Here is a 16,044-nt window from a genome sequence, read left to right as displayed (position 1 = left end):
TATTTTGTTCACTTGGATGCCATTTCATCCATCATAAGCTTAGCCTCTTAACAGTAATCACATTTAGAGCTTTGGGGAGCTAGCTGATTGGTGGGAAAACAAAGAATTTTATATAAAGATATTACATGAGAAGAGATGGCTAATCTTATTTAATGGTTTTCAGTGTTTGATATCTTGCAGGTTTTTTTTTTTATTTACAGCTGAAACCAGATATTTACATAATTTATTTTTCCCTCCTTCCGATCTTAAACTTGACTAAACAGAGTTTTTTAAGATGGCCGCCAGGGTAGTACGCTCAATCGTACTTTGTATTTTTCTGTATATTTCCACTGTAATTTGCTGCTATACTGCTGTCAGTTTCACCAGAGAGCGTCTCCTACGCACCAGGCAGTCCTGTCTGGACAGTTTATCTCGGGTTTTCATCAACCCAGAGTTTGCCTCTGCTAGTAGGTGGAGGCACGGCAGCTCTCTGTGGGTCTTTCAGGAACAGAAGAGGGGAAACAAGCAGGCATGCTTTGTTAGGCTTCAACAGCAGGGGCTCCACTCCCATCTACTCACCTGGCAAATGTCCGCTCCTTAGTGAACAAAACAGACAAGCTGCTCCCCAGTACAAGAAAGCCGCAATTTCCACCGATCCCAGAGGGAGTGCTCTTTTTTTGTTCAGGTGGGTTGTATACATATACTACCACAAACCTGTACATCAGAGGCTGAAAATCAGCTCAACAAGCTTATAATCATAGAGGGGAAAAAAATAGATTTTCTCTTATCGTTGTTCTTGAGAAATTTGACTGTGTAAACCTCTCTGATGACCTTTCAAAACGCAAACATATTAAGTGTCCCACCAGGGATAAAACGGCACTGGATTCGTGCTATACTGCTTTAAAAGATGCATACCGAGCTGGACCCATCCGGCTCTAGGACTCTCTGATCACTGTCTGTTTCAGCTCATCGCAACTTCCAGCCAAAAGCTGAAATGCTCCACCATGGTGGTAAATGACTACAGACCTGTCACCCTGACGTTTGTGGTCATGGAATCCTTTGAGCCACTGGTGTTTCATTGGAAAGACGTCATAGGCTCTCTGCTGGACCTTCTGCAGTTTGCTTACCAGGTAAGAGTTGGCAGAGGATGCAGCCAACATGGGACTAAACAAAATCCTGCCTCGCCTCAACCAGCCAGCTGGAAAGCATTTCCTCCCGCTCAAGAACCATCGGTCAGTGTCCCACAGGGCATAAGGTTGACCCGGTGGTCCAGTGGTGCGGTCAGGACCATCTGGAGCTTAAAACACCGAGAAGATGACAGTGGACTCTAGAGAACTCTCCCCACCCTGCGTCCTCTCACCATCCTAAACAACACTGTCTACTGTAAATTACTTCCAGTTCCTTGGAACCGCCCTTTTTTGGGACCTGATATGGTCATCACCTATAGTCACTGCTCGGATGAAGGCCCAGCAGAGATTCTACTTCCCGTGGGAATAAGTGGAATATTCCACAAGAGCTGCTGGCCATCTTGAACACTGCTATCATTCAGTGTTCCAGACATGTTTGAACTGTGTCAAAAAAATTAGGTCTGCAGAGAGGATCATCAGGGCAGACCTTCCCTTTATCCAGGACTCCCTCTCTGAAGACCTGGCTTTAAGAGGTGTTTTGTAATTGTATTTATTTTGTGGCCTTTATTTAACAGGAGGCTTACAGGAAATGGGGTCAAGAGAGAAGGGAAAGACATGCAGCAAATGTCCACGGGCCAGGATTTGAATGTGGAATGGCCGCAAAGAGGACTGAGGCCTCCAAGCACAGGTTGCATGCTCTACTTCTGGGCCACCACTGTGCCCGTCTAAGAGTTTCTTGAAATAGGACAGGGAGGACCATGTTCCTGTAGCACTCGGTAGGTCATTCAGCCATTGTGGAACATGGAGAGTCTGGATTGTCTTGAACGTGGTTTAGGCACTGCTAACCGCCAAAAGTCTGATGAGCAGGATTTAGTCTAACATGCAAGTTGAACGTTTAGATAAAGTTAAAATTTTTAATAACTTACTGGCTCACCAAATTAAAAGTACAGTTTGAGAAAGTAATAAAAATATCGTATAAAGGATTTTAGTTCTCAACAGAACTTAATGACATGGCATCTTGTTAAATATTTCTCTGTGTTTCCGGGCCTTCTTTGATTTTCTTGAGGAACTTACTTGCTCTGCGGGCGTTTTGAATGCCAGTGTTTTGTTTCCAGAAGTCACTAGGAGCATCATGGTGGGAGTCACTCCATTCAAATGTCCTGTTTACACAGCTCCTGCTGGATTGGATAAAAACATTTTCTCAACTGATGCACCCCCGCGGCCAAGTCAGGGTAGAAGGGCACTGGTTGGTCCGTGTCATAGACATATTTTTTATCTCGTGCTGCTGTCGAATGACCGCTTGCTCATCCATGTAGTTCAGGAACGTCATTATCAAGGTTCTCGGGCTCGAGGAGCTGTCCTCTCTCAGACCAATTCTGTGAGGTCTTCCTAAACTCACTGTAGGACTGCAGCGCGTCACTCCTCAATGCTTCAGGTATCCACTTCTCCCAAAAGTATACATGTCTGGTCCTTTTTCATGTCTTGTAACGTCACCATCACATTACCAGGTTTGGAGGAAAACACACTTCCCAATGACTCGAGTGCTGCCAGTATTTGATCAGACTTGCTCTCTTCTTTTCATGTAGCCATGCTTTAGTTCGCGTTACAAGCTTCTCAGTGGAGGATGTGGTCCAACAGCTTTGTTTTTTTTTCAGATGCTTCACTTTTCCCTTTATGCACTTTAGTCGAGTTGGACATTATATCCTAAGTTGTCCCTTTTTTTCCGTAAGCTGTACGTGAGCAGCGCATTTTTATGTCCACATTCCAGCAGCAACAGCGGAGCGATGTTCGGCACATCGTCCTTTGTGGTAGCCACAACCGGAAATCCCTCCTCTTCATTCTAACTTATATTTGGACTTCTCAAATTCTTTCTGTTTTTGTCGGAGTAGATTTAGTCTTCAAGCACAGATCAACTTGTTTAAACACATGGTCACAGATAATTAGATGTAAATAATTAATAAAGTTTGTGAGTGGAACTGAAAGCAGCTCTGTAAACAAGCAGTGCTTCTTGTACCATAGTTTGAGAACCATGGCGTCCCAAACAGTAAACTACGGTCTTCGGTTTAATTTCAAACGAGATAACCTATCAGATATCAGCAAAGCATTCTTAGCCGGCAAGTTTCATTACCTAGCAGCAGATCTGCTATTTTAATCAAAGTAAATCATTCCTCACTCTGTGGTGATAGACGTTCTCACTGTGTGATATAAACCTGTTACCACGGTGAAAAGAATCCCAGGTTAGAGAGCAAATGAGCCTTTCATTCGCAAAATCCCTCGGAGCCAAGCAGAAGACCGAGCTGAGTCTGTCACACAGCAGAATATTAATGCAAATGAACCTCCAAGAAGGCAGAGTTCAATCAAATCCCTTTCTCTTCGCCTGCTGCAAGTTATGTCCATTCGTACGTACCTGTTACCTTGATATGTAAATGGTGTGAGGAGAGGAGCGGAGCGGATTAAGGTGTGTGTGTTAAAGAAAGAGGAGCTCTCTGACATCTCCAGTTCTGCAGACAGAGCCTGGCAGAGTAACCACCTCTCAGCAGCACGCATGCCCATCCAGAGTGGATTTCTGTCGCAGCACGCAAGCTGCCAAATGTGGAGAAACCCGAACAGGCCCCCAAAAATGTAGATGGGAATTATAGCTTATGAAAAACACTGCCTCGGTCAAAGCACCGATAAAATGGAAAGAGAATATTGTCCCCTTATTCTGTAACGCAGGTAGAGGTCTTTGTTTTAATTTCTCTTTATTTAGTCCTATTGTATGGCAAAACAATGACATCCGCAATAAATGTGCGGTTTATTAATTCTTATGCAACAATCCACCACAGTGCTTGAGGATATTAATACGTACAAGAAGATCTCTGAGACACACATGCGATGCATTACCATTCAGTAGTAGCATGAGACATAGCCCTTTAGGCCATCAGTTTTATTCATCAACAGCTTATTGTGTTTTTGTTGTAGCTAAAACTACAACTATAATATTTGCTCTTTCTTCTTTGCATAGTCAGTGTTCAAGTCTTGCCACAAATTCTAAATGTAGTCTGGACTTAGACTGGATCACTGAAACCTGGTTTGTATCAAACTTTATTAATGTAAGGTTTGATGCAAACCAGGATGATAACGAGTGTTAGCTTTCCCCTTCTCTAATACATTTGGACCAAACATTTTGGCCGCGTTGGAGCAGAGAAGTTTCTTCCATTATTGCTGTGTCCTTTGAACAACTTGCGGCACACCTTTATCCAGGTTTACTGGGACTTTCTTTTAACAACGGCTTTCGTCTTGCCGCTTTTCCATAAAGGCAAGGTTTCTGGAGTTCACCTCTAATAGTTATTTGTCAACAGATTCTCCAACCTCAGCTGTGAATCCCTGCAGCTCCCCCAGAGTTGTCCTGTTGGTGGCTCCTCCCATTAATGCTCTGCTTGGTCCTTGTCAGTTTAGGTAAAATTGCCATGTCTAGAATGATTTTACAGAGGTAGTTTATCAGATGTTTAAACACACCCAAAGCTGCCTTCTTCTCATAACTCAACTGCTGGGGAATAGTTGTTGGGTTAGTTGGGCCAAATATTGGTTCAAAAGTTGGGACTCAAGATTTGGGTCAGTGACGTGCCGGATTCTTTAGTTAACTGCACAGCTTGGCTAATTCTGTTGGCTCAAAGGTTGGGCAGCTTTGATCAAATAATGGGTCGCATTTCTACCCAATTGGTTGGGTTATCCGAAGCATCAGAAGAAACCACACCATTTTCCCAAACCGCTTTTTTCAACTCTACTGTGACCGGATCAGATCGCACTGGACTTCTCCTCTACTGTGAAGTGAAACATGGTTGGTAAAAAGTGAACAGTTTAAGTGTGATAGGGTTATGTTTGTTAATCACAAATTATTGGTACTAGAATTTCTCTTGATCATGAAAAGCCCTTTAACCAGGATTTAATAAAGAAAGCTATCATTATTTATGCTTAATATTTTAGGGTTCAATTTACCAACATATCACTGGTATAATGCCCCTTACAATGGGTTATGAATTTCCACTTAGTTGAGAGTAATCCAGTAATATTAGTCCAGTGTGCTGGGTCAATCCAATTACCCAAGCCTGCTGCTATCACGCTAAGGTGTGTGAATTTTGGGTTTCTGTTTTTATCATTTTGCCAATCCTTGTGCATTAGTTATTGGTCTGTTACTGTGTTTTAAATTATTTCTAAGTTTTTCCTTATCTTTTCTTCACCGTTTTGTGTTAATTAGTCTCCCTCCCTCAGCTTCTTTGCCCTCCTCCTACCTCAGATGTTCCTCATTTTCACCTGATTGCTCACACCTGGACTTTTTGTCTTTCTTAAGACTTCCTTCAGTGTTTTCACTTTTTGGCTCACACTATTCTCTGGCGTATTGTTCTCCTGTTTCTCCTTGTGTTTTGGCTGGAAGTTTTCTGTTTCATTTATTGCTGAATCATTCTACTCACCATGCCGCTCCTGAGTTCCTGTCTGCACTTTGGTCCTGCAAACAACCAACACATCCTGACATGCTGAGTGGAAACAACGCAGAGTTGGTTCGGTACAAATTAAACCCAACACTGGGTAACAAATTGGGTCATTTTTATCCCAGTGGTTCTTGGGGAGCACTAATTAGGTGACATTTATTGGCAATTGGTTCCAGCAGATTTTTATTGGGGCATCAGAGTAAATGGTGCTGGATATAAATGCACGCCACACATTTCAGATTTTTATTTATAAGACCATTTGAAAACCACATCTCACTTTCCTACAATTAGTTTTGATTAACTTTGTGCTTGTCTGTACATTGTACATTTTGTAACATGACAAAATGTGAAAAAGTTTCAGGGATAATGGCACATTATATAGCAAGACATTTATTGCAATTTGTTCAACCAAAATTCTAATATTATTTTCTTACATTTTTAATTTTAGAGTTCTGACATTTGACAAAAAAAGTTATAATTCTTTTATTTAATTTGATATTGAAGTATTTTTATTCATCTCGTCCTGGACTGAAATTGAAAATGTGAAATGAAATGATCTCGGTTTGGTTTAAAAGAAGATATATTAAAAAGTCACACTGCTGCCAGATTTAAATCCTTTCCTATCCCTCCTTATTTTGCAGGGAGCATTTTTTTTATTTTATTTCATTTAATATGGAAATCCCAAATCAGGTAAAGATTTAAATGCATCTGCAGAATCCTCCAGCCCATTTGTCTTTTAGTTCTCATGTCATTCTGTTCATTGTTCATGCTTCATTGCTGGTTTCTCTGCTGTCTGTTCAGATCAAATGTTAAAGGCGTTCCGTCTTTACGCTGCATTCAGAGGACATATCCTTGCCGCTGCGCAGACCTGTGTCATGAGCAGACATATCATGCTGTATGTTCTCCACCATTACCATGGAGACTAACCTGAACAGTTGCCATTAGTAAACATTGCTATCGGAGCATCTCCAGAAATACATCAGGAGTTCTAGATGTGGGCAGAGCGGGTGCTTGAGATATGAGAAGTTGGACCTAAATATAAATCAGCCACATATTCAGACACCGCTGATCGGAGAAACTGGGGCTGTTATTGTTTGCTTCCAACCTACATGCTTCTTTATGGTCTTCTGGGACATGATGGTGCATTTGCACTGCTTTATTACAACCCAACAATTAATAACATTAGGGAAGCCCTCAAGTCATTTGTGGAAAGGCTTTAATATTGTTCCAACAAAGCAATGACGTCAGAGTATTAAGAGCCCCTGATAAAGAAAAGGTAACAGAGCAATAGTGATGCAGAAGTTCATAAAAGCTGTCTCGCTTCCTGCTCAGGTCATTCAGTTCATGTGGAAAAAACAATTTGCTTCATTCCAACAATGTTTTCCACATTCAGAGAGCAGAAAAAAAAGTCTCTTAGCATTTAATGTGGCAACAATGTTTCAGTTCAACGTTATTTGTATAGCGCCAATTCACAACACATGTTATCCCAAGGTACTTTACAATGTCAATTCAGTCAAATCAAATCATACAGGTTGGTCAAAAAGGTTTCCTATCTAAAGAAACCCAGCAGATTGCATCAAGTCTTGACAAGCAGCATTCACTCCTGGGGAACCGTAGAGCTACAGGGAGAGTCGTCTGTATTGTCCATGGCTTTGCAGCAATCCCTCATACTGAGCATGCATGAAGAGACAGTGGAGAGGAAAACTTCCCTTTAACAGGGAGGAAAACCTCCAGCAGAACCGGGCTCAGTATGAACGGTCATCTGCCTCGACCGACTGGGGGTTAGAGAAGACAGAGCAGAGAGACAAAACAACACAGAGAAGCACACATTGACAAAAGGACAAATAAAAATAGTTGAAAACCATCATCATAAGAATAGCTCAGAGAATCTTGAGTTCACTGCAGATGTTTTTTTATTATTAGTATTAGTGTAAATATCATTCTCTATTACAATATGTGCCAACAGTAACAAAAAGGGGCTCTCGTACGCCATAATTACCCCCTTAAATTGGTCTGATCCAGACCTGTCTCAATGTGTGCCCCGTATGAGTGCTTTGTGTGTAGGGGTAAGCTGCCTGCGTGGTGTGCCCAGTACTGCCTCTGTGACAGCGCCAGAGATTGGTACACAGCCGACCCACAGCAGCTCCCATCGGCTCATTCACCATGGGAGGCAGAGCAGTAAGAGATCAGACAATCAGACTATCTAACGTTTAGCTGGTAGGTAATGGTCATGTCACGCACTAAGTGTAAACAAACCTGTCATGAAGGATGACAGCGCGTCAGTTCCCACCGGTTTATTACTGTTTTTCATAATTCTTGCTAACTCTGGTCCCTGCTAGCATCCAGATATGTCATGTTGTTATGCAGTGAGCACAGATGTGTATTTCAACACTATGAATGAAGGTGTTTACTCATAGAACGTGATAATATGGTTCCAACTGAATTTTATTACGTACTTGACTAGATTAGAGTTGGTTTATGAAATAAGTGATAAATATCTTTAACTTTGGAGCCACATAAGGGGTGATTTTTACTGCCTATGATTTTCAAATTCTTGTATCTCTTAAAATAAACCCCGGTTTCTCTCACTGCACAACTTTTCCTAAAATGGGTCCAGACTGTTTTGTTAGTTTTCCTTAGTTTGTACATATAAATGTTTAAAAAATAAATTAGAACAACTTTACTGCATCTTTGGATCACTCAGACTGTTGCAATGGGAGTAAAAACGATCTCCTTTGGCGGTTACAGGGGTGTTGGAATGCATTCTAGTGTTAAACCTATTATAATTAATCCCAGTATTGCTTAATTTGGAAATGTATATATACTTTTTTTTTTTTAGTTATTTGCCAACTATGGACACTGGCTCAGGTGAGACAACTTGAGACAATTTCACATTATTGTATGTCATATAACACTGGATAATATTAATTTGCTCTGGTCGATGTATGAATGTAGCACAAAAAGGGAGAGACAGCAGAGAGAGAGAAACGGGCCAGAATGAGGAGAACACAGAGATGGAACAAGAACCTGGTAAGAAATGGAGAAGACCTGCTGCCTGTGGTCAGTAACAGTGAATCAACTGGGTGCCATTGTCTCAAAGGGTGATGGGCTGGTGACCTGTCCAGGGTGTACATACCTTTTGCCTGATGAATGCTGGGATAGGCTCCAGTCCTCCCACCACCTAACAAAAGGTGGTTCAGTAAATTAATTAGTCTTACTTTGAAGCCTAGTTTGAAGCTCAAATATCTGAGTATTTAAATGCAGTTTGCAGCAGCTGGTTGGGCTCTCCAGCAAACACCAACCTGTGAGTAGTCAGTGCTTAGTGGTAATCAGTCTGTGGGACCGGGTTGGAATTGATGTCATATAGTAGAACACACTTCATAGTTTGTGTACTTCCTGTTGAAGTTAAACTTATGACATTTTGCCTGTTAACTGCTAATTTAGTTTCTGGGTCCTGCAACTATGGTGATAAACGTCTCCTGCATAAGTCATCCATATTCGGGTCTACTCCTTAACCACACCCTCTCAGGCAATTATTTCCCTAACAATATTGAGCTGCCAATAATGATTAAATGTGCAAAAAATCTTGATACATAAGTGGCATGGAGGACCCAATTCTGTACTTTGAGTAAGATGGGTGACACCAAGACTGAATTGTTACATGAGTGTTTGTCCATTTCATCATTCAAATGAGAACATATTAATATACTATTGGTATATACTAGTATGATTAATAAAGAAGAGCAAATTAAACTTTAAGATATGTAAAGGCAAATATTAAATTAGTTCTGTGTAAATCATTTCTTACTTTTTTGGTGTACCAAATCAGCCTCGTAATGATGAAATATTTGGTGGGCTAAGCCCTTGATGATGCGAATGTCTAGCTCCGCCCCTACAGCATTAATTAGGGAACAGTAATGTCGATTTAACGGTGATTTGTGACTTAAGATTAACTTATCAATCACATGGCACATGACCCGGATGTGCCTCGACATACCATCGATGAGCGATTGTCTGCCTACAGCGCCCTCTAGCTTTTTAAGTTACCGATTTGAGTCTACCTATCTTCTGATGGCCGCTTCCATCAGGAGAAGGCACCGTATTAGAAAGTTCAAACCATCCCAAACTGCTTTCTTGAACATGGGGATGAGTGTTCCAAAAAAAAAGTAAAAAACAAAGCAACTGGACTTGTTTTTCGTAGTTGAAGACATTTTGCTTCCTCTCCAGGAAGCTTTCTCAATTCAAAAAGTCTTAAAGGAGCGATGTTTTTAAGACAAGCCAATAACGACCCTAACGACTCCTCGTTACAGAGGAGTGGACCAGTTTCGGTCCAATCTGCTGGCTTAATGGCTTTAACGACCGCCCATTACTAAGGGGTGGACCTGTTTCTGTTGAATTTGCATGTTATCTAAGCCATCACAAGGCATTTGTTAGGCAGTAGTATAAAGCTTGGTACTCATAAATATTCCAGACTTTTTGAGATGAGGATGTTGTAAGGTACGTCTATTAACTGCAGTACAGACCTCTTTTAAAATCTGCGATTAGCGGTGAGCAGCTGTTTCATACATAAACAATGTTTCTGTCCAGAAAATTAATTGTGCTTGGCTGTTCTGAGTTCAGACTAACAGGCCCCGTATTGGGAGTAAAGCCCTGTTTCTAAGTTCAGATTTCCAAAGCCAAGTTTGAAGGTTGTGGTTGGTGCCGAACTCTTAAGAATTGCCATTGCATAATGCTCTGAAAAGATTCTGGAAGGTTTTAAAGGTTTATGTAAGCAATTGTAGACAGACGTCCTTGTCCTTATTTCTTTTCTTAAAATATAGCGTGTCTAGTTTTCTCAAACTGATCATTGTGTTATCACACTGTCCCTGGTTTTTTTTAAATAAAGCTCTCTAATAATAAGACAAATGGAGTCTTGTGTTGATTTAAAGTTTTTACATGCTGAAAGCAGTCTTCATTCAGCAGATGTTCTGCAGCTTTCCATCCCGTCACTTAATCTTTATTTGCATGCAGAATAAGTCATTTATCATCCACAACATCATCAGACCTGATGCTCGTTTAAACAGCTTATGGCTCTGTCCCATTATGGACCCGCAATTTCAAACCCTGATGCAAAATTTATGAACATGGAGCCATCTTTCAGGATGCCTCCTCCTCCTCCTCCTCCTCCTCCTCCTCCTCTGTCAGGCAGAATCACAGGTGTGTGCTCTGTTCCCGCTGCTGCTTGAAGTCATCTCCCTTCCTCGAGACCAACATGAGCATCAATTTATGTCTGAAAGAGTCTCATGTGTATTTCACATCACCTGTTAACTACGCAAGTCATCCAGACATGAGCATTCAATGCAGTGATGGCTTCCTTACCACAGTGTGCATGTGCGTATACATTATAAACCTGTTGTAGTTCACCAAACAGTGCAAAATATGTATATAAATATATAAATATAAAGTTTCTTTACCTTATGAATGAAATTATATTACTGATTGTTTCCATGAATTTCACTTTTTTCTCTTCTAGAGTTGATCAACTAATATAATTAAAACTTGCCATTTTTGTCTTTATATATGTGAATGGATTACTGTCAAAGTATGGCTTTTAACATATTTCTCGTTCATGGATGTGTTTTTGTCTATTAAATATCTGTCTGTCCAGGATGGCCTTGTGCATAAATGCTGTAATGCAGATAAACTTGCCTTGCTCTGTTTGCTGCAGGTCCTCATGTTTTTGTGCTGTTATTATTTGTTTTCATTTATTGAGCAACACATTGAAATGTATGGGTTATTTAAAATTTCACAGTACTTCCCGTAATCGACAGTACATTTAAAATTTCACAGTACTTCCTGTAATCGACAGCATATAAACATACCGGTCACTTTTTTTTAAACCTAAATCATACTTTCCAGATAATTACAAGCTCCTTTTAAGGGAATTAGGAAATCCATAAAATTGCAGGTTATTTCCTGGAAGCTTACTGTTTACCTTCTGAGAAACTCACTGGGTACATTGCACAGAGTATGTTGCAGTGCTTTCCAGGAAGCCTCTCCTACAGGCTTCCATATTTGCAGGCTGCTGCTCTTTTGCCAAGAGAAAATACCAAATGCTGTGCTCTGTTTTCGGAACCCTGGGAGCTCTCATATGATTGGCTCAGCAACCAGGAAGTAAACATGGGCTACACTCTGCGCCAAAGTTGTTCTGCATCATACCTCTAGTTTAGAAGGGAGGAAACTTGAGCAAGACATTGTTGATGGAGAGGACTGATTGTTCATAGGGAATGTTACTTCAATTGTGGAAATGAGAATGATTTAGGTTGATTTTACAGTAAGTTTCATACTTATTGCTTCCTCAAGTAACACAAAGGTTGAGTTTTGAGACTTCAATCTGTCACAGACCATGAAAGTTCTGGGGAACGATAAATCTGCAAAAGTCTGTAGTCCATGCTAGTTTGTAACCTCTACTTCCTGTTTATAACAGCCATGCATAACATCAGCTTCTGACAAAATTACGCTCTGCATAGCATGGTTAATTTGTGCCTAATTCACATTATTTTTAAAAGTTTGCTCAAAATTTGCATGAAAATTTGATAAAAGCATGGCTATTGACAAATTAAGCTTGACTCAACCACAGTCATCCACACAATAGGTAGAAGTAATCACAGTGGCACGGCTAACAAAAGAAGAAAAGCTGCTAAGAACAATCAAGAAAACCTTAGAAATGTTTATTAAACGTCTCAGTAAAGAATCCTGTTCTGCTGCTGTTCTGGGATAGTAACTTTTACATATCTGGACAGCAAATTCTGTGGTTCACTAAAGTCCGAAAATTTAATTTGCATTAGACAAAATGCCATATTGGACCCAGAAAACTTCCAGGAAAAGTGAATCTGAATATTCCGAGAAATGATTAGAAAGTACCATGTAAATTCCTAAAATAGTCCCAGGAAAGTTCAAGTAAGGTTATACAGTAAGTCCCAGTAATGTACCAGAACCTATTCTTTACATTTTAGGAAAGTTTCAAAAGAGAAGCTATTCTGTAAGATCTGGGAAAATAATAGAACCTATTTAAAAAATTTCCGAACATTTCAGGAAAACACCCTGAACGTTCTGGGAACATATCCTTTAAGTTCCACGAAAACTCAAACATTCGCTGTATGTTCTTGTTGGGTTCAGGGAAATACATTTTTGCAGTTCAGAAAAGTATCCGGTCTGTTGAGGATAACCCGTAACCTCTGGATAAGTTACCTTTAGGTTTTGATAAAGCATTTTGTTTTTCATGAAAGTTCCTTAAATGTATTCTGTAATATTTGAGAACATGTTAATTACAACTTCATTGTAAGTTCCATGAAAGTAACCTTTACGTTTACTTAGAGATATTTGTGAGTTTTCAGGAAAATACCCATTTAGCTTTAGAAAAGTTCTAAGAAACAAACTATAAATTCCAGAACATCCTTTAGGTTAAATGCAAGGCATTCAATTTTGCGTAAAATCTGAATTATTCAAACGCTCCCTTCTTATATATCTCTGCTGCACTGAACTGTTGTCTGTAAATGCTGGAGTGTGATAGCTGTGGATCATTCTTCCCCACGCACATTGCCCGGGCTGCGCACATTTCATGATCTCACTTGTAAACCATGAAAGCGCACCACGGTGACCAATTAAGCCCGAGTGGATCCTCTTCCTCCACAAGACGGATAGTAGTGGCCATAGTGGGAGGGGTCACGCAGGGCTGCAGCCACTCATCCACAAGGGAAGAAGAAGAAAAAAAGCTGGTAGAGCAAGCCGAAAAATCTCACATCAGATCTGAAGTGAATCGTGACACTCGGAAACAGAAACACAGACGGGAGGAGCGACGCCCACCGATCAGTGCTTGGATGGAGGCATAAAATGTGGAGCCCTTAAAACGTGAGCAGCTCGTAACGCCCAGGGAAAACTAAAGCCATTTTTCTCTTTGTCCCCCCAGAACACAAACCAAGGGGCTTAGCACAAAGTACGGACAGGGAGCCGTGGATGTCCTTTAGTGTGCGCAACAGAGAATGAGTGGCACTGCGGGCACCGAGCGCGCACTTATCCACCCTTCTTTGCCGGCGGACCTGGAAAGTGCTTTTCTCTTCCATTTCAGCCTTTTTACATCCTGAAACTAAACACCTATAAATCCGAGGAAACTTGCCTGCGTGGAACCTGTTGGAAGCGACCACACTTGTTTCCCCCCCCCCCCTCCCTCCCCCCAACAAGTGTCTGGTTGAAATTCGCAGTAAACTAAGCTTTACATTTGGTCTTAGATGAAAACCTGCCTTTCAAATCTTGTGAGCGACTCTCTCCCACTTCGTGCTCCTCTCCCTTCACGCTGAGACCTTCTCGAATCATTTGGACGAGTCAGCACATTTCGGATGGAGATGCTGGCTGTAAGCGGGGAAGATTCACGGATTTCATACAGAGTAAATTGATTTTTTTTCCCCCACCTGCTGTGGGGAGAATGGCTCCTAAGAACAAACTGATGGTTAAGGTGAACAGGTTGCTTTCAGGCTAAAGAAAAAAAAAAAACTTAAAGCCAGGCGGAAAAATGCCAAGTTTTAGGACATCTTTATTCAGATCACAGACAAAGTAAGAGGGGAAACAAGAATAAAGACGCAAAGGAAGGAAAAAGCTCTATCAGCGCTGCTTTGTTTACTTGGAAGCGATTTTTATTCTTTTTTTCTTTTTTTAACATCTGCACAATTTGTCGGGGGAGGACAGAGAGACCAACAGGCGATCCGAAAAGCAGCTTGTTGATGGCACTGCGCACAGGGAGGACTTGGTTCGGGCAGGTCTTGCGCAGGGTCTCTCGTCTGCAGGGCTCTTGGTCCAGGCGATCCAGCAGTCTGCTGTGTCTCTCCGCGAACCAGGAGCAGGATCTTGGGGTTTGTCATCGGGATCACTACAAGGCGGGGGACTTCGGCGCCCTCCGTCCCCAGAGCTCCCCCGCCTCCGGGCGCTGCCCACGCGGCTTTCCCCACGCCTGCTGCGCCTTACCGGGTCACCCGAGGGGACATGAGACCCTCGGTCGCCGATTCCTGTTGGCCATGAAGCGGCAAAACGTGCGGACCCTGTCGCTCATCATCTGCACGTTCACGTACCTGCTCGTGGGGGCCGCCGTGTTTGACGCCCTGGAGTCCGAGTTTGAGATGCGCGAGAAGGAACAGCTGGAGGCCGAGGAGAAGCGGCTGCAGGGGAAATATAACATCAGCGAGGATGATTACCGCAAACTGGAGAGCATCATCATGGAGGCTGAGCCCCACAGAGCCGGGGTGCAGTGGAAATTCGCAGGCTCCTTTTACTTTGCCATCACGGTCATAACCACCATAGGTAAGCCCGCGCGTGTGCGTGTGTTATTCCTGCTGCTCAGCCCACTTTGCATGAAACTATTTAATAGAGGAACGTCGCTGCGTGAACGCCACATACACATGCCAGACCCCAGAGACTCCGTGCAGCGAATCTTTGCATCAAGTTTGTGAGCAACATGTTGCAGCCCTTCTGCCCGGAGCTTAAGTTTGAAAGCGTCAGACAGCGTTTGCAGCGTCGTTGCATTGGCAAATTCAAGGCAGGGCTGAGAGCCGCGGCGCAGAACGCAACTTTTCACCGCGCATCAGGACGCAGCGGAGAAGTGGGCTCCGATGGTGCTGAACGGACAGCTCCCCACAGCTCAGCAGGCAAGGCAGTGGCGTCCCTAAATAATTGATCATTTGCGGGCCCCCCGGTTCCCTTCTGATCCGACAGATAGTCACATGCACACAACATTTTTTTTCCCCAATGTGGATTTAAGAAAGAGAACAAGCTCAAATGAGGTGCAACATTTATTTATTTATTCACACCTACACCTAAAAGTCCTAACAATATTACCCTTTGCGCTCCTGTCAAAGATAGGGTCTTGAGCCACACTTTAGTTACTTTTCTCCCCGAAATGAACACACTATCGGGGCTAAAGTAGCTAAAGATTCAGTATACTGTTACTTGAACATAGAAAGTACTCCCGGACCAGTGATGCCATAGCAAGATGGCTGCTCATACTGACCGGGTTCTGCTGGAGGTGGTTCTCTTCCTGCTAAAAAGGAGCTGTTCCTCTCTGTGGTTGCCACATGCTCACTCAGAAATAAGGGTAGCTACAAAGTGAGAGAATCGATAAGTTGGCTAGCCGTCCTTACATAGAATTTTTTTTTTACGGCTTGGTTTGAGAAACTCGTCTTGTTTGGATTGTTGGAATGTTTGCGATTTCATCTTAATCTGTCTATTAGGATCGGATTGAATTTTTATAGTTAGTCATATTCAGTGTCATGGAAGTTACTTTGAAAAGTAATTAGGAAGAATCATTAACGATGCTGGATATCGAGCTCATACCAACCCATTATTTATTTGATCAAAAATACAAATAATTCATAATTTGGTGGATTTCTAAACATTGCAGATTTTTATTTAAGGCCGGAAACAAACAATTACCTCCAAACATT

At 41.9% G+C, this 16,044-nt stretch overlaps 1 protein-coding gene across 1 annotated transcript in view; it reads left to right on the top strand.

Annotated features, from left to right (window-relative positions):
* The first annotated feature begins 13,787 nt into the window (after positions 1 to 13,787).
* Positions 13,788 to 16,044, top strand: part of kcnk9 (potassium channel, subfamily K, member 9) — a 74,107-nt gene continuing 71,850 nt past the window's right edge. Inside the window, exon 1 of the mRNA XM_036145566.1 lies at positions 13,788 to 14,905. Within this exon, the coding sequence (XP_036001459.1) occupies positions 14,332 to 14,905 (574 nt within the window). The 5' untranslated portion in view covers positions 13,788 to 14,331. The remainder of the gene's footprint in view (positions 14,906 to 16,044) is intronic.

Source organism: Fundulus heteroclitus, chromosome 13, assembly GCF_011125445.2.
Source record: "Fundulus heteroclitus isolate FHET01 chromosome 13, MU-UCD_Fhet_4.1, whole genome shotgun sequence".
In the NCBI taxonomy this organism is placed as follows: domain Eukaryota; kingdom Metazoa; phylum Chordata; class Actinopteri; order Cyprinodontiformes; family Fundulidae; genus Fundulus; species Fundulus heteroclitus.
This window is presented reverse-complemented; position numbering and strand designations above follow the sequence as displayed.